The sequence below is a fragment of the Cupressus sempervirens genome, chromosome 4, assembly GCF_028749045.1.
Source record: "Cupressus sempervirens isolate cs-2001-9-10 chromosome 4, ASM2874904v1, whole genome shotgun sequence".
Lineage (NCBI taxonomy): Eukaryota > Viridiplantae > Streptophyta > Pinopsida > Cupressales > Cupressaceae > Cupressus > Cupressus sempervirens.
The window spans coordinates 850,673,493-850,693,483 of NC_143121.1; the positions used below are offsets into that span (position 1 = coordinate 850,673,493).

At 36.2% G+C, this 19,991-nt stretch overlaps 1 protein-coding gene across 10 annotated transcripts in view; it reads left to right on the forward strand.

The window, feature by feature from the left end:
• The first annotated feature begins 4,344 nt into the window (after positions 1–4,344).
• The window catches only part of LOC149564049 (F-box/LRR-repeat protein At1g67190-like), a 37,219-nt gene continuing 21,572 nt past the window's right edge, over positions 4,345–19,991 (forward strand). Inside the window, exons 1-4 of one of the 10 annotated variants that reach the window (XR_016364153.1) lie at positions 4,345–4,571; positions 5,385–6,860; positions 6,995–7,066; positions 9,071–9,244. Coding sequence is in view for 4 of the 10 variants with exons in the window: in XM_089827141.1 (XP_089683267.1) it covers positions 4,664–4,721; positions 5,385–6,667 (1,341 nt within the window). In the remaining 6 variants the exon portion in view is untranslated. The other 9 variants (XR_016364151.1, XR_016364152.1, XR_016364154.1 and 6 more) reach the window with 9 other exon arrangements.

The window sequence follows — 19,991 nt, forward strand, 5'->3', positions numbered from 1 at the left end:
AGAAAATTGGAACTGTAGACACCATTGATTTTAACATTAAATTTTTTCCTGCTGATGACAACCATTTACCCTTCCTGCCCTCCATTTTTTTAAAAAACTTTTCTGCTAAACCATTCCACACATCACTTTTATTTCTACCTTGAAACAATGAGATCCCCAAATATCTACTCAGAAGTAAACCTTGCTTTATATTAAGAATTTTGCAAATTGCCACTTTTTTACTAACATGGGTAATTAAAGAAGAAGATTTCTATTTTTCCCAATTAATCTTCTACCCTAAAACTTTTCCATATCTCTCCAAAGTTCTTTTCATCATTCTGGCTTCCTACTCTAAGGCTTCCCCTATTAAAAAAGTGACATCCACAAACTACAGATGATAAATAACATCCACTCCCCTTGCTACTTTCACCCCTTTCCACACCTCTCAGATTCTTTTTTCTCTAATCAATCTCTCCAATGCTTTTGCTAAAATGATAAACAGAAAGGGGGACAATGGGTCTCCTTGTCTTATTCCTTTTTTCTAACTCAAAGAAGCCTTGAGGGCTACCATTTACTAAAACCACGAATCTAAGAGAGTTCAAACAACCTTTAACCTAGCTAATGCATTCTTCATTGAAACCAAACTTATTCAAAACTTTGAACAAAAACCCCCTATTCACCTCATCATAAGCTCTCCTTATATCTAGTTTCACAATCATTTTACTTAGCTTCTTTTCTCTTATAGAATGCATCATTTCATGGGCTATTATCACACCTTCAAAAATGGATCTTCCTAGAGAAAATCTACTCTGTTCCTTTGAGATTACTTCATTTAGAACCATCTTTAACCGGTTTGCAATCAATTTGGAGATGATTTTATATAAAGTGTTGCATAAAGCAATCAGCCTGAAATCCTCAAAAGTCCTACAAGCTTCTTTCTTTGGCACTAAGGATATGAATGTATTGTTTAGGTCTTTTAAAACAAACCCTCCTCTCCTAGATTCCTCTACTGCTTCCCAAACTTCATCCCCCAAGTAGTCCCAAATATATCTAAAAAAACTTCTTGTAAAGCCATCTAGACCTAGGCTTTTATCCTTGCGTAACCCCTAAAGAGCCCTTTTTACCTCTTATTTAGTAACTTCTGCACATAACATTAAATTATGCATCTCTGAAACACACTTTGGAATACACTCCAAAACTTCACCTTCTAAAATCCCACCCTTCATCCTCTAGCTTATCTCTATCTTTGAAGAAATCTATGGCCTCCTTCTTAATCTCCTTTGGGTCATTTACCAATCTTCCCGCTAAGTTTTCAATGGAGAAAATCTTATTATGTGCTCTTCGCATTTTGACATAATTATGGAAGAACTTGGTACTTCTGTCACCTTCTTTTAGCCATGTTTCTCTCAATTTCTGCCTCTAATACGTCTCTTCTCTTAATAGGATTTTTTCATACTCCTTTTTAAACTTGTTTTCTTCTAGGAAGTCCGTCTTGCTCATTCCTTGCCTCAATATTCCTTCATTTAAATTTTTTAGAGATAGTTCCAACTATGCTTTCCTCTTGAAAATATTTTAGAAGGATTCTCTATTCCAAACCTTCAACTTCCCTTTGATATGTTGTAGCTTTTTAAATATTTATTCCCTTCCCAAAAAGGGGCATTTTTCCACCATTATTCTACTAGCTCTTTAAAACCATTCATCCTCAACCGCATTGCTTCAAATTTGAAAGGGAATTTATCTAGGGAACACTCTTCATGAATTCTCAAACTTACTAGAAAATGATCTAAATCATGGATAGGTAAAATTTCAGCTTCTACCATCCAATCCAACTATGTCCAGTTGTCTCCTAAGAGAAACCTATGCAACTTCTCTACAATATTCACAAACCCCAATCTTCTGTTATTCCATGTGAATTCACCTTGCTTGAAAGGAATGTTCACTAACCCATTCTAGGTCACAAAGGTTGAGAAGTCTTCTTGCTTTGTCGATCTCTAACCATTCCCCCTTTTTTTCTCCCTAGAATAGAGAATGACATTGTAATCCCCTCCCAAGATTGTGATTTCATCTTGCAAAATCCTTAAAACCTCTCTTAAAGATTTTCACCCTGCACTGAACAAACCCATATACATTGATCACATTGAATTTTGTCCCTAATTGTTTTGAACTTACCTTGATCCATTTCCAATTTTTCTCCTTCTGCATCATTACACCTATCACTGAGTTTCCATTCCATAACACACTAATTCCACTTGAAGCTCCTTCTGTAGCTACCCAGCCACTTTGCCATTTCCCAAATTTCCTTTTAATACCTACCACATCATTTACTTTTATCTTTGTTTCTTGAAATAGAACCACATCTGGTCTTGCTTGATCAAGGCCTATCTTGATCAAGCGAAGCTTGTCAAGGGCATTACAACCCCTGACATTCCATGATAGGATCTTCATCCCTTTCGGGAGGGGTCATTCCCCCTTCCCGATTTTAGCTTACTTTGGCCTCTTGCACTCCTTGCAATTTGGATCAAAGCATTTATTTGTCTCCTAAGAGAGATGATTATTTGAGTCAAAATCAACAAACCAATGATTTTGATACAAGCTACAAGAACCTATGGACCAAGTACCATTGTAAAATAATATAATCTTTCTCCTCCTTAACAAAGAAGAAAACAATGAAAAAAATCTCTTCTTGCACATAAAAATATTAATGTATGTATGAATAGTTGATCTCTATTTTTCCTGCCTAGGTTTTAAATTTTTTACAAAGGTACATAAACTAATAAAAAATTTGATGTCTTAACCTTCTAAGCCTTGTTCATGAATACTTAAAAGTGAATTTGTAGTCTTCCCAAAGTGGATACTTACTATAGGTCCACAATATATTAGTTAACAATTTGAAGTTTTCCAAAAACATTAAAATTATAAATATTCTTAGTGATGTAGGAAGTCAATAGCTTAGAAAGATTTAACCCCTTACCTAATCCAAGAACAACGTAGTTTGTCTATGGAACCATTAGGGTGAAGAAGGTTAACAAAAAATACAACATACTAAGTAGTTTGAATATAAACAAGAAGATATTGCTATAAGATAGTGAGAGTTATTCATAGCTACCAGACAACAACAAAGGAAAGATAATTCAATAAAAAAAATTGCGGCCTCCTCAAAGAGAATATTAATAATAAGTATAATATTCTAGTAGTTAACCATTTGAAGTTTTCTAAAGTTATCAAGATTGTGAATATCCTCAACAATAAAAGGAAGCTAACTTCATAGAAGGATCCAACTACTTATCTTATCCTCTAACAACATAGTTTGATTCTAGAGCCACAAGGCATATAAGATTAAAATAAAATACAACACTAAGGTAGTTCATGGAAAATAGAAGAACCCATTAATTTTTTTAATTGAATAAAGGTGAAAATTTTATTATATAAGAACCCACTCTTAGAAGGTGGGAATAAGTACTAAAAACAACCGTAGGCTTGGGCATGGAATTATGCTCATGTAGAAACCTCCACTTCTCACAATCTCATCAGTCATAATTCTAGGTAGGTGATTATCAAATTTATTTGGAAGTTTCACTACTTCAAAGTCTTCTCCAACACATTCTTTAGATCAAGTCCATTCTAATTTGATTATTAAGACCATTTTGGAGCTAATAATCAGTTGCCAGTCTAGACATTAGTTCTGTGTAAGTTTATAATTGATTCCCAATTTGACACATAAGATGTTTCTTCTTAATATTTATTTTGGTGAGACAATTATCTTTAAATGTAGATATATATAAATAGAAGTGAAGGCTTATAATAAAATGATTGAAAATAAAAGATATCTTATAAAATCATAAATAAAAATTTATGTTAATAAATAAATAATAAATATTTTATAAAATTACTTTTTCATACTAAACTATCTTTATTCATGTGTTATTTATATGTAATATTTAACAATGAATATAAACACATTATTTTATCTTAATAATTAATATATAACAAATTGTAAACTTTAATATATATAATAAACATTAATTTTTTAAAACTTATTTCCACACATAAAAAAATCTCACACTACAAAACAAAATTATCAACAAACAAAATACTATTTTCTAGAATATAATACTTAGAAGATGTGAATTATAATCTTTTAATCTATGAGAGGATAATCACAATATATTAAAAATAAATAAATTTGCAATAAAAATGGCATAGCCCTTGAGAAATAGGAAGATTTGTTGTAGAAGTATCATGTTATTGATAAAATTTGTGAGAGCCAAGACAAAGAGTCAAATAAAAGCTTAGGAAACAATATTGCATTGATGCTTTCCATGCCAAATTCAAATTAAATACAGATTAAAATTTGTGTGGATTGATGAGAGGGTCCCGTGGACCAATTCTTTTATTTTCGTTAATTACAAATTATTTCCCTACATCTCGTTGTCGCATTCAGCTTGGGTTTTTGGTGAGTTTTCATCCAATTTGGTTGACAAAATGCTCCTCAGATGAAAGACGGTTGCTTCTCTCTCGATCTTATTGGCCATCACTTCGCAATTTCGAATCTGTCGATTAAAGTTATCCATCTGCAGATTTATGGTTACTCGGTAAAGTAGTTTCCAAATCTCTTCTTCTTTTATTTCCTTTTTTGAATTGAAGTCAGTATCTGCAGAATTTGAATGTTCTACGACACGATTTGATGGTATCAATGTTTTTCGGCAGCGCCCATTTGAATATATTCTTTCCTTATAGTTGGAGTAAATGTCGATTGCCGCAACTTCTGTGATCCCTCTAAAATCTTCTCTCGTATTGATCTGTGTGATTTTTGTTTATGTCAGTTGGGAGGGATTTTACTTTTCTAATTTTGGTGAATACATCAGATATATGTATATTGTATTTATCAAATTCGCAGGATGTAGCTGTACTAATCATCATAGCATCAGTATATCTGTGATGTTCGGTATTTCTGAAGGTTTAATCGGTGCACTTTTTGTATCTTTATAAAATTGTCCATGAAACCAGATGCGTGAAGATCCATAGAATTTGTGATTTCTGTGTTTTGGGATTTTAGATTTCAACGCTTGCTGAAGCTCTGTTAGGGTTTTTCCCCTCATTTGCCCTAGGTATTGATAAGTATTTGTGTACTTCTTTGTGTTGATTTTCCTTTTTGGCTTGGATAATATCTTTTCGTTTAGACTGCCTCTGTTGACTGCTGTATTTGTTGAGTGTAATCCCTTCCCGTCGACCTGATTTGGTCATTTGTGTTCATCAGTAGAGATTTCATTTCATTTAATTCCAAAACGCACCATTTTGGTGTATGGTAGAGATCAATTCTGATTTCATTTCCTTTCCTTGCATTGTTTTTATCTGGTTACTAGTGGACATTAATAGTTATTGATATCGTCTCTGTATTTTCTCAGAGTGGCGAAGACAAAGGAAAGCTATGGAAGCCCTTCCTGTTGAAGTCATAGGGAATATTCTTTCTCACCTTGCTGCTGCGAAGGATGTTATGGTAGCTTCTGCAACTTGCAGAAAATGGAGAGAAGCAACCAAAAAACATTTACATACTCTTACATTTGACATGACCGACTGGCCCATCTATGGTGAACTTACTACTAGCAGGTTAGAAATTCTTATTACTCAAACAATTTTTCAGACAACTGGTTTGCAAAACCTACATATTTGCATGAGTGAGGGTGGTGAATTTTCTGCAGCCTCGGTCATTGCATGGCTCATGTATACAAGAGATACCCTAAAGAGTCTCTTGTATATGATGCATACAAACCCCAACGTAAACATATTTGAGAAATGTGGCAGGCAAAAGTTGGAAGTTTTGGTTTCGGGCTATACTTCAATAAGTGGTGTGGATCCTAGCTACCAACGGTTTCCATGCTTGAAATCCCTTACCCTTCACAGTGTGAATATTTCTGCATTGGATTTGAGCCTTATGCTGACTGCATGCCCCAAGCTTGAATCTTTCTCACTTGTAAATCCGGAGATTGCCATGTCAGATTCTCAAGCTGTGATGGAGTTGACCAGCCCAACTTTGAAACAGCTTTATGTGAAAGAAATAAGTCTGGACAAATTTGTTCTGGAAGCTGATAACTTAGAGAGTCTTCACTTGAAAGACTCAACAGTGGAACTTTTTGAGCTCATAAGTAAGGGAAGCCTGAAACACATTAGAATGGATGATGTGAGTATAATTCATCTTGATATTGGGGAGAGCACCGATCTCTTAGAGGTTGTGGATGTAAGCGATTTCACAATCATGTGGCCAAAATTTTACCAGATGATATCAAGAGCAACTAAACTGAGAAGATTGCGTCTATGGGGTATAGTATTTGATGCAGAGGATGAGATAATGGATTTGGAGACCATAGCAGTGTGCTTTCCTAAACTAAACCATCTCTCTCTGAGCTATGACTTGAGAGATGGATTACTTCAGCATGTATTAAGAGGATCATCCTTGTTGGAGAATGTTGTCCAGCTGAAGTTGGGATCAGCTTTGATTAATGATATATTTGCACAGTGGATAGGAGGTTTGCTTGAAAGGTGCCCAAATCTCAAGCGGCTTATTATTCATGGATGTGTCTCTGAGACAAAAACTCGAGATGAATGTGCATCTTTGGCAAGGTTTACCTCTTCTATTGTAAGTCTTATGAGAAAATTTATGCATGTTGATGTGCAATTTGATTTTCAGTGACATTTTGTCAGCTTTTATCGGCTGAGATTTGATCTAGATTCCAGTCCTCGTATGGACTGTACAACCATGAAAGCCAACATGAATTGCTCACAGCTCGATACCACACGATAGCATCTAGAAACCCATCTACAAAATGAAGAACTACGGAAGGCTTGGATCTCTGCAAAATCTTTGAAGAGGAGTTTTAATTAGGGTATGTCAAATGTTATATGTATTTTATTTTATTGTTGTACCATATCTTTATGATCTGATGATGGTTGATCAAATTTATTTAAATGGATTTGCAAAAGATTCTGTTCCATGATCCACCTAAAATCTTCTGATCAGGATACTCTGGATGGTGGGGTAAGAAGATGGGTTGAGACTTAAATAATTGTAGAGAACGTTGATAAGCTTCAGGTGGAGTATTCATTGTTTTGTTCCATGTTGTACTGTTAAACATTTTCATATTTGGTAAACTGAGTTTGGGCTCAGTTTGTATTCATGTATTTCATGCTGGGAAGCAGGTCATGGACCTTTTAATGTTGATTTTTGTAGACAACTTGTAGAATATTGTTAATTCTTATTGCTGTATTGCTGGAATTATCCAGAAGGTCATTTTTTTGTTTTAGTTTTGTCTCCATTTCCTTTCTTGCATTCAATTTTTTCAATAAAAAATGTTTTGTGAGAAATTGCTTCCAGAAAACTTGATTAAGAGCTCATCCAAATTTATCCCCTCTATTATGTTCTTTGTGTTTGCCTATATGTTTAAGTGTTTGATATTCAGCCTTAAGAATAAACTTCAAGGCCCAAATTTATGTTTTTGCAGGTTTTCAAACGTGGTTTGTGAATATGAAAATATAAGATCTTTTTACAAAAGAAGTCACATGATATTCATTCAAGAATGTAAAGAAAAAGAACCATGATAGCTCTGCTTAATAAAAGTAATACATATACCATCTGTAACAATAACAGAATAAATCACACCAGCATTTTTTTGGTTTTCCCTATAACAAAAACCTAATTGTTTTGCAATACAATAATATCTCTCTCCTTTTTCATCTTTAAGCATGTGCATATATAAATAGGCACATCAAACTGGTTGCATACATCATACGAAACATGCAAAGGAAACAAGAGCGTTTAAAGCATTGGCAAAAATAGATAAAACTCAAAATACTACTGCAAGGATTTCTCTTCACAATTTTTTGATTGCTAGGTGTTAACCTGTTTGAACTTTTAAACATCAAAAGTATACAAGATCTATCCAACAAAATATAATTTTAAGAGTCACGCTGATATGAGCATCTCCAGTATCACACAGCCTAACCATTAGCCTATAGACTATTGAATTAGGACTTAACAACAATCAGACCCTTAATAATTTGAATAAATTTTTCCAGTAAACAAATGCACAACTATTTTACTTTGCTTGCATTTCTTGTAATGTTGATCTTGTACAACTACGTTTGCATCATCCAAGCAGCTATGATATTTAGTTTTAGATGAATCTGGGCTAAGAACAATATTACATAAACATTCAATAAGAGAAGCTATTGAATTTGAGAAAAGCCTGCTGAATTGAGCTAGGTGGCTGGTTTGGGGTCAAAATTACATTAAAGCTTGTAAAATTGTTCCATTAATATTGTAAGACCGTCAATTAAGGAGAGCGGACACATATTTATTGTGCTAAATTTGGATCTTTACAAATCCATTCTAAGAGAAATGACAGATAAGTCAAATCTGGCCAAAACAGAAGGTATGCAGCCGTTTCTTGAGAAATGTAAAATGATTTACTGTGGAAAAATGTAGCTATTTTTTTCTTCCCATTAATTTGTTTTTATATGTTTTTCTTTTATTTTTTATTTTTTATTTTTTATTTTACTTATATTGAAACAAAGCAGATTACAGTGAATATGAGGTGCAAACAGGTAGCTGAATGAAGTAACTATTCAGCCATAAATTCAGAATGACAAGAAGGTTGAAAGAAACCTTCATTAAAGAACAAAGTTACTGGAAGACTGAAAAGGTCAATAATTACATGAATTGAACAATTTTATTTATAAGGCAATTATTTTCTGGATTCGATTGTGTGTTTTTTAGCATCAATAATAATTGCTTTACAAATGGATTGTGGAAATCTGATAATGTTAACTTTATTTGTATTAACATAGGTATTTGATTGAAATCATGTCACTTACTCTTTGATTTGTTGAAGCTGAACCATGACCTTCATATTCTTCTTGCTAAATACCTAGAGCTATGAATGTGGGAGCTAAGATTGTCAAAATTAGGTGCATATGCAACTTTGATGCAGGTTCCAGGACTTTAGTAATGTTTATTTTTTAATAATTTATCGATTTCCCTGGCATTCAAAATCTGTACTTAGAGGTATACTAACCCTGGCATTATTATGCATCCCAGGTAATGCTGTTTCGATTGGTTTAAAAAGAAATGCAGTTCTGAAATTAAAAAATGTATGGTGTGTTACACTGGTGAAGATGTTCCTCTCTTTATTTAGCAAGTCTGATGACTTTGTGCCGTCCATGCCACTAAAATTCAACTGGACCCCTATGTTGGCAGCTTTGCTATGTTCAGGTGAGGCCTATCAGCCAACAGTTTTTTTAAACCGTAGGACTGGTGCCATTTGCTCAAACTACAGATCTCAAATTCAGGGATTAAAATATTTTGGAATGTTGCTTCATAATGCATTTACTCCATTAGATTCTAAAAACAAAGAAAAAAAATAGTCCATAACTTTTTACATAAGTCATGTTTTTTAACTGAGTCAAAGTAAGAGTACAAAGAATAACAGCTATTTTAAAGTAGCTGAAAGAGAAAACATCACAACATAAAGGGATCACAGTTTTCCATCAAAGGGCAGCACTAACAGCAAGCAGTTGAAGGGATATAAAACATCATAATTATAAAATTTAACAAATGGCGACAGAGGAGGCATTACATAACTTGAACCTTGCAAAAATCTATATTGCATCTGTTATAAAGTTGTTTACCCTAATCCTGAATTTGTCGAAGTCGTGCCATATACAGCACATTTCTCCTGGCTAAGCCTGGAAGCTGTGAAAACAAAAAAGTAACCTGAAAAACTATGTTAGAATAAAGCACTAAAACACTAGTTTCCTGAAAGCAATTGCATTAGGACACAGAGAGCACCTGGCTTTCTGTCAAATCAATCACCTTCAACAAAACATCTAACCTTGATGGCCTAGAGCTCAAACAATAGTTTTAAAAACTCGAGCTGTGAAGCAAGGTAGTGAAAGTTTGAGAGTCGTTCACTTTACCATGCATGAGCTTGAGATTTGCAAAGTTAATCGTAGTAATTACTAGAACTCTCCCATATTATTTAAACAAAAATGTTTCTTGAGCTAAGTCATTTTAATTTTAATTTAAAAAAAATTTCATGACTATATGCATATACAACAATAAGACATGACTTAATAGAACTTTTTTAACTCAGTCATGTCTTTTTGGTGCGTAAGTGCAGTCATGGAATTTAAACAAAATGACTTATCTTAAGAAATATTTTTGTTCATATAATATGGCAGAGGACCTAGTAGTTATTAGGGTTAACTTTGCACCCATCAAGCTCATGCATATTAAATTGGACAACCCTCAAAGTTTCACTGCCTTGTTTGACAGTTTGAGTTTCTAAAACTATTGCTTGAGGTCTAGATCATTAACATTAGTTGTTTTGTTGAAGGTGGTGGATTTGACTGGTTGTCCATTTAATCCATGGGGCAGGTCAAAAAGTTAAATTTGAACTTCCTAATACTTGATTGCTTTCCCGCCCATACCAGTGAGGGCTGATACCCTCACAAATAACTTTCCCCTTGTCGTTGCATAGTATGTAATTTCTCTAATTTGAAGTGGAGTTTTCATGTAGTTTGTATAGGAAAAGTAATCATAACTTTGCTAGGTTTTTAATTTTTTGTCTATTTATTTAATGTTGCAGATCTTGAATCTTTGCAACTTGTTATAAAATATTAGCAAAATTTTAAAAGATATGGGAAATGTGGTTTATGCGGATTTTTGGTTGTCACTTTATTTTAAGATTATCCTTTTTATTTATATTTATAAATAACAATGCACATTTTTTGAACAAAATGGGTATTCATTTAAGCCTATGTAGTGTTGGGTGTTCATTCTCAATCTTGTTACAAGAGTGTTGCTAACAACCATGGTGGTTACAATATTAAATATTGGATATAAGATTATGTCAAATTGTTTGCATATTTTTTATTAAGGTAAAAATAGGGTTTGAAGGGACCTGAAACCTTTTACAATGAGATTACATAAAGATAAATATTAGAGAAACAAGAATGACACTAAGACCAAGAGTTTACAAAGCATAATGTTGGCAATGTGGACAAAAAGCCAACACAAAATCCAAAACCAATTTAAAACTAGCAAAAAGACACAGACATAGCAACATCAAAAACAATCTTAAGAAAAGATTTTTAGAAGCCTTGGTCAAGATCCTTTACCCTCTTACTAAGCCACTAAATATGTGTAGGATATCAGTTGTATTTTTGAACCACCCTTTGTCAATTTGGGAGGCTTTATGTTACGAGGCCATAGGCAACTCTATTAGCGACTTCTTGAAAGTTGATGATTCTACTTCCTACATTGGGAACCATATTGTTGGATGTATTTTGTTTGATATTGACATCTCTAAGCCTTACCATATAGATGTGCTTTTGATAGTTAGGGAAAGGCCTTTGACTCAACCTCTTGATAATGAGTGCACCCTGTTCAAATGTCATGATGCTTCTCCATTGGTCACCTAACTACAAATTGTCCTTTCCTCGTGTCTTAAGGGCTCTACTACATGGTGGAAGGATACTATCAAAATTACCTAGAAATTCATGCTTCTACCTCTTAGTTAGATGACTTCTCTCAAGATGAAAATAGGTCTCTTACTTTTGGCATGACACTATCTTGTCTCTTAGACCATTTTGAGGAACCTCTTGCCTTCGTTAAATTTGTGTAGTTGTGAGAAAGATCTTAGAATTATAATTGTTCATATAATGTGGATGCTTCTTTATGGTTTTGGTTATGTGCTGCCACGAAAATGATATTGTCTTCTATTTCATTGTTTCTTATTGGGAGAGGCTTGTCATTCTTTTGTTATTGGTTCTATCTAGCTGTGAGACATTACATGTCTTTCTTATTGTATTCAAGCTATTTTTTTTTTTTAAGGTTGGTAATAGTTTTTAATTTTATTAAAAGAACATTTTTACATCATTACAACTAGGCTTTTAAAGGTTAGCCTTTCCTTCACATACACATATTTCATCACAAAAAACCTCCTTTCTAAGCTTTCTAAAGCTTTACATCTTTCCCCACTAAGACATACTTCCTATACAAATTTATCACATACAACTTTGCTTTACATAGAAGGAAAACATCAAAAACAACTTATCCGCCACCTGTCCTTCTATTCTTTCACCTTTCTTCCACTTGCAACTTGCACGCATGGCCTTTACGATCATGAGACATCTGTGCATCTTCTTGAGTTTTTGCTTCTTCTACCTCGGCACAAAAAACAACCAAAAATGCCTTCTTCTTGATCACTGAATTGAGTTGCAATAGATATATATTTACGCTTTCCCTTAATCGAAATCCATGTCAACATTTTCATGCTTTGAAGCCAAAATTTAAACCAGACAAAAATTATCTCCTTTACTGTCCTCTTCATTCTTCACTCCTTCACCCTTATAGGAAATTTGACCCGCACCACCCTCCTTTTCCTCCTCCCTACCACACTTCTCCACTGCCTCAGATGGGCAATAAAGAAGCCCAAAACTGTCCTTCCCTTCCTTTCAATAAAATCTTTAATTTCTGCCACCAACTTGGGCCAACCCACTTTTATCTTTGCTTTATAGACATCTTTGTCCACCCCTGTTGGCCACCAAATAAACCCAACTCTACCAAGTTTCTTGCCCTCCTCTATGTTCTCATAACATTCGTTGTAATCAAAACCTTTACCTGGCCATGCCCACTCTAACAGGGAATCAATTCCCACAATTAAGTGCTCTGGAAACAAACTCTTCATAACTCATTCCACTTCTTCCATTGGGCATGCTATCTCCAACCCCCATGCCATTACATTTATCTTCCAGTGGTGAAAGGAGTTTCAAAACAACTACCCCACTGTCTCCTTCATGACATCAATCACACCTAGCGATGGGCAATTTAGCAACAGTTTCAACCGCTTGTCTTGCACCACTCTGAACAAAGCTTTCTGTTGCCTATTTGTTTTAAAGGTAATTGCCGCTTCCATTCTTCCTTTCTATTGAATCACTTTCAATTCTATAAGATGTATTGCTTAGATGTTTAGAAAAAGCCTTTTTTAACTCTTCTATGTAAAGACTTACGATAGTCTCCTAACTTGTAGAAACGTCCCATCAACACTCCTAAAAAATCATGCCTTTCTTGCTTTCGCATCTTGTCATGATGAACACATTTATTACAACTTTTCCAAATCTGTTCATCTTGCTTTTCTGACAATCCTTTATGACCTCAGTCACCTTCCAATCACCTCTTTGTTAAAGAACTCAAAAAACACATCAACTAATAAATGCTTAAATCATCTTCACTAATTCCCTCCCAACGGCTACATAATTCAAAAACTGATCTTTCATCCTCCCTTATACCAACTGCCCATTTTGAAAGGGTGTCCAGTTCTCTATTTGCTCGTCTAAAGATATGATGAATTTGAAATTCCTCAAAGTCATTTAACTCTTCATTTATACACAACAACAATTTTTTTAAGTGCCGTGTTGAGATCGAATTATTTCTAACAACTTTCACTACCACCATCAAATCCCCTTCTAAAATTATTTTACCTCCATATCTTTTTGTGCATTTTAGTGCCAACAATGCAGCCTAGAACTCTGCTTCATTATTTGTTCCATCTGGTAACCTTAAAGCTTCAAAGGCCATAGTCACCCCTAAATGATCCCTAATAATGCAACCTTCTCTTGATTTTCCAAGGTTTCCCTTCAATGCTCCATCGAAATTATTTTTTATCCAACCTTCTACCAAAGCTTCCCACTTTGCATCTTCTCTCTTATTTGTTTTGAAAGTAGATTTTCCTTTTGCTCCTGCAATTCCTATTTTTATCCTTGGCGACATTTTCTGAATAGCTCTATCATAATTAATAAACACATATTTTGACATATTTTTCCTAAACACTATAGCATTAACAACTTCTTCAATAGAATGATCAATCCTTTCTAAAAGCTGGTCAATTGTCTTTGACAATTTTTGAAAAATCCTTCTATTCCTTCCCTTCCAAGCCTCACAAATGACAATTGAGGGGCTCATTCCCATATACGTTCAAATAAAATTCTCCTTCCCAATATTGGCCATGAAATAAAGAAGGCCTTAAAAGGACTCCAAGGTCCAGACCAACCCAATTTGCCCTGAAGACATCTCCAACACTTAGCTACAATGTCACAATTTAACAACAGATGATCAACACTTTCCTCCTCCCTTACACACACAACACATTTTGTAGGACCCTAGAAGCTCATTTTCTTTCTTCTATCCCCTATTTGGATTCGACCTTGTATTGCTAGCCATGAGAAAGTTCTTTCCTTTGGAAGTATTTCTTTACTCCAATACAAATCCCTAGCTTCAAAACACTCTTCCTTCTTATTATCTATAATTTCATATCCAAGTTTAACTGAAAACTTACTAGAAGTAGCCACACACCAGCTTATCCTATCTTCTCTATTAATTATACACACATTTCTTCTTTTAAAGATCTCTCTTAGAGATTGTTGTTGTCCTTTAGAGAGACCTTTCACTCTCCAATCTTTCCACTCCCACCTTTTCCCAAAGATTCCCTCACTTTCCACAACATAGTTTCTTTCTTGCCCTACAAATCACACAATTTCTATTTCAGCTCTCTATCCCCTACCTCCTCATCTGAGGATTTGTTACCATTCCATGAGTCATCCCAAAACTTTGCCCTATTACCATTGTATATGAGAAATATGTTAGCAAGTAATACTAATCTATCAAGAGAACAAAGCATTAACTAGCATAAAAGACATAACATATATGAGAGACAAAGTGAAACCCTCAAATGAGAATATGAGTCATGGAATGGCTCTCCCAATGAGGATAGTCACTTGATTTAGGGATGAGTCTATTTGATAGGATTTGGAATGTATGCTCAAGCTTCAAACTAGCTTCAATGGAGATTTTTGGAATTTTTGGTGTGGATGTATGCAAAAGTATAGATTTGGCTTCAAAATGGCATTATAAATTTACTTGATGGATTGTGATTGAAATGGCTTGGGAGGGGATTCAATTTATAGGCTAAGGACTTGAAGGATGGAGGGCTAAGATGGAAGGAAAGATGAAAGCTTAAGGAGGGCTAGGATGCACTCAAAATGGAGCACATGGATTGTGCTTGTTTAACACCAATCAGGGAGTGACACATGTCACAAGGTGAGTGGATGGAGGAAAGGGGAAGGATGAGTCAACAAAGGAGGCTCAAAGGATAATATCTTCATAAAGACTCTTCATTATGGCTTGTAAGAGCTTGTAAGAGTCTTTATGGCTTTTGTAAGAGCATTCATTGTTGGGTGGTTGGGATATTTTGGAGGGAGTTGAGATTGTTGACTTTCCTTGGCTTAAGAAAGTCTTAAGCTTGCTTAGGGAATGTGATAACATTAGGGGGTGGATTAGGCTTGGGTTTAGGATTAGATTAGGGATGTTAGAGATTTGCAAGTGGATGGCATTCATGAGGGTGGGTGAATTAGTGACTAAGCTTAGTTAGTATGGGTGGATGGGGTGGATTAGGCTAAAAAGAGGGTTTAGGAATAAGTTAAGGGTTATTAGATTTGAGGGTTTTATTTATCAAATAGGTTTATTTAATAAATGAGGATTTTGGATTTAGATAGAAGAATAGGATTTAATTGATAAATAATATGTTATTTGATTTATCAATTAGGACTATAGATGATTAATTAAATTAATCAGCTAGGGGATGGCAAAGGATTAATTAAATAGAAATTTAATTAATGATGTCTTTAGAGATAACTAAATAGGATTACCAAAGCAATGTAATCAAATTTAGGTGTCTACATTTTGCCCCTCTTTGACATAGTGTTGAGACAACACTATTTCAAAGAAGTTTGAATGAAGACGACACGAAAAAGATGTTTCAACAACAAGGTTGCCCCAGTCTCGGATAAGAAGAGGAGAGACTAGACTTAGATGATGCCCCCTCAAGAAGGCGGCAGGGAGAGAAATGAGGCTCGACGACTTCTTGAAAAGTACAAGAAATTGAGATGAGCTAAGACACATGTTGGCAAAGAGAAGGGGCTGAATTAGCTCAAACTCTCACTATGGGAGGATGATAAAGGGAAATCAAGGGCATAAGAGGAAACAAGCTTAAGACTCTTGGGATTGGGGGGAGGATGAAGGAGCAGAGCACTATAAAAGGAATCCAGGATGGAGAGATGGATTAGGGGATTAAAAAGCTAATGCAACAGGATTTCAAAGAGTTAGATTGGCAGAAGATGGGTTTTCGGAGATCCCTAGGACTAGGATTGTGGATCTCGAAAGATGAGGCTTGGTGGATTGATTTGATTGGTGGATCCCTAAGACTAGGATTGTGGATCCCTAAAGCTAAGAGTGATGATTGATTCAAAGAGATACGGTTGCACAAGTTGGGGTAGGAGAGATGGATGCTGGATACGGATGGGGGATAATGGAGATGAAGGGAATCTATTGAAGCTTTTTGAGCGGGGGGATACTTCAAAGAGAAGTACCACCATGTAGTTGAGCACTAGATTTGCTATAGGACTATTGGTTAATTGCCAAGGTTACCAAGAACATCAAGGCCTTTTCACCAACTGTCCAGAGGATTGACGAACTGACTCAAAACAAACACACAAGGATTGCCCCAACATCACACATGAATCCCAGAGGATGCAGTGCGGAACCGACACTGGGTAACCCACAAGCAGAAAACAAAAACAAATGAAAGACTTGATCAAGACCTTATGCTCTAATTGCCCCATTCGCAGCATACCATGATATGGAAGATCTTGGCAACCTTGAGGAGGGAACAATGAGATTGCTTGGAAAAGATACTTCAAGACCCAAAAGGGAATATTCCAAATCAAAAGAAAGTGAAAATTCAAAAGAGAGCCATTTGCCAACGAGATGGTTAGGACGAGGTACTAACGAACCAAGATTAGACATTAGGAAAGCTATATCCTGCAAGGACCTATCGGAGAGCACCTAAGCTGGTGGATCAGGATGAGTGATGCGTCTGGTAAGCTGAACTAAGAAGGATAACACTTTGGTGACAGGAGATCTAGCTAAAGGATGCATTGGAATAGCTAACCAAGGGTTGTGCGATGTGTGCAAGATGCTGATCAAGGACAAACTGACACGAATGCTGGATAGATACAATGGTACTAAGCTAAAGAGGATGTACAAGCTGATGAACCAAGATATTTACAAGCTGAAGCTGACCAAGATAGTTACAAGCAGGCAAAAGCTCAGGATGATAAGATAGCGGGATGGTGCGATGCTGTGCAAGAGGCAGAAGCTAAGGATGAGGTGATAACGAAAGATATGGATTTGGTAGGATGCATCCAATGATGATGATAGATATGTGACCAAGGATAGCTAGAGGAGCAGGATGAGATGGCTGGATAGGATGGTAGATAGCTAGGATTATGATGGATATAAAGAGATGACATTGGGTTTGCATGAGGATAGCCTAGAGCTAGATACCAATGACAAGGGAGGATGGACAAGACAAGATCTCCAAGAAATATAGTGCCTCCAATCAGAAGATAACATGCGAAAGGAGGTCTTATGATGGATGCGATAGGATTGAAGCTAGGATGGAAAAAGCTGAAGGGGCTAGGGAGATGGATGATAGCTGGGATGGTTGGTTGAAGCTGCAGGAGATAAGTGGATGGTGTGAGATGGAAGATGGAGGGTGGAGGATAGGTGGATAGATTGGGAGATGGAGCTGGATGACAAGATGTGACCAAAAGCATGAGGATGATACGCTAAGCTAGGGATGGCAAGATTACGCATGACGCTTGTTTGCCAAGTTTTCATCATGGTACTTGTCCAAGGTGCTTGAATTGCCAAGTTTTCACCAGTGGACGCTTTATTTTTCTTTACTTTTTTGACTTTTTGACTTTGGACTTAGCTGGAATGATTTTGGCTTTTTTCAGCTATTTTTGGCTTTTTCCTTGGGATTTTTCACTAGCTATTGGAATGTTCAATTTTGTTGCTAGCTTTTGGTACACTAGACGTGTGATTTATGCAATAGATTGGATTAGATGGGATTGATGGTAGGAGATGGAGGGGTGAAAAGGTCGGAAAGGAGCATGAGATGGGGATGCTTGCAGGATCAACATTGGCACATGTTGGGATAGGTGTGAAAAGAGCATATGGGGGATAGATGGTAGATGTGGGCTTGATGGTGGATTTGTGGAAGCGCGCTTGGGGATATAGGCACCCAAGATGGAGTTAGGAGATGAGGGACACAAAGCACTAGATGAGGGATTAGCAATGGTGGATGCCATTATGCATTGGGTTTCAACTTTTTTCTTTGGGATCCACATGGTTTTGGATTTTCTTTTCATAGGCTTTTGCATTGTTTTGCATTCTTTGATTGGATTTTTCCTTTTTGGAGTATGTCTTTTAGAATAGACATATGATTGCCTAGGATGTGGATTTTTAGCTTTATGCATTTTGAAGTTGGCATTTACATTGCTGTGGTAAGCTTTGGGAGGATGGTTAGGAGAAGCTTTGTGAGATGGAGAGGATATGGAAGAGCGTGTAGGGGGATGATGATGGATGATGTGCCCTGATATGTGCCTTTGTTGATCTTGCATAGGAATGGAGGGAATAGGATTTGAATGATGGCTGATAGGAGGATGGAGCATGGTATATTTTTGGGACATAGGGACCCAAAATGGATTTAGCAGATGAAGGGGGGATATGATAGGTTGTTTTGGGTTGCAAAGATGGTGGAGGGGGGATGACATAAGATTTCTTGAAAGAGTGATGGGAGGCTGGGATGGTGGGCTTGGAGATAGGCTTGGTTTGGGGGTGTGGTGTACCAACACCTTTAGATGGTGAGCCTTTGGATACAGATCCAAGACCATGAAATCCTAGATTTTTTTGTGCAATAATAGGCTTTCTAATTCCTTGCTCTTGTGGTCCTAAACCTTGACCTTGATAATGCCATCGATTGAGCATTTGAACTAGTTGAGGATACTTTTTGTTTGCAGAAAGTGGTGGAAGTGCTTTATCAGATGTACTACAATTGGGAGATACTGTTCTTAATTCTTCTGCTGAGAGAAGGCCACCATGGATGAATGTAAGTGAACCAAGAGGGTAGATTATAGATGGTGGAATAGCTTGGATAGGTGGTAAGATGGAAGCATGGAGGGGAGGAGATGGTAGGATAGGATCTTGATTTAGCTGATGGGATGAAAAGATATCCTTCAGTAGAGGAGGTATGGCTTGAGGTTTTGGAGATGGAGGGGATGATGACTGCACAATGGATGGAAGACATGATACGATGATATCTTCGTTTATGCTTTGGGAGATGTCAACATGCTTTTGGGAAAGATCTTGATAGGATTGGATTGGGACGGATGGTGCGATAGGAGGTGAAGGGATGGATTCTTCAAAGGCAACAGATGGATAGATGGGAGATTCAGTAGTGGAGATGGGTGAGTAGAAGATGGATGCATAAGAGTCATTATGGGAGATTTGGGAAATGCTTGGAGGTGATAGGATTTGAAGGGATTTGACAGGTGGTGGGATTTTGATGCTTGTGGGAAGTGGAAGGATTTTAAGCAATTTGATGGATGGTATGGGGATGATAGTTAGGGAGATGGAGATGACATTATGGATGGGGAAGCTTCATCACTGACTACTTCACATGGTTGGATTAGATGATATGGCTTATCGACTGCTGGAGGCTGCTTTTCTTGTATTTCCTCTGGGAGATTCCTTGGAGACTTGTGTGTCGGAGGTGGAGGTGAATTGACAGGAATAGCTAATGTGATGGGGGTGGAAGATTGGAAGCTTGGTTGATTGGGTGATGGAGAAGAAGCTGGGATATCAGATGACATGACTAGATAGTTTGGAATAACTCTTGGATTTTGGGGAATGGTTGGTGGAATGTTTCTAAGGCTCTCAAGATACCCTTCATAGTCAACAAGATCTTCATCAATATTCATGATAGGATTGGTACTTCATGCTTTGACAATGAGTTTGATGGGGATGGGGTCTTGCATATGGATGAACGCGGAAGCTC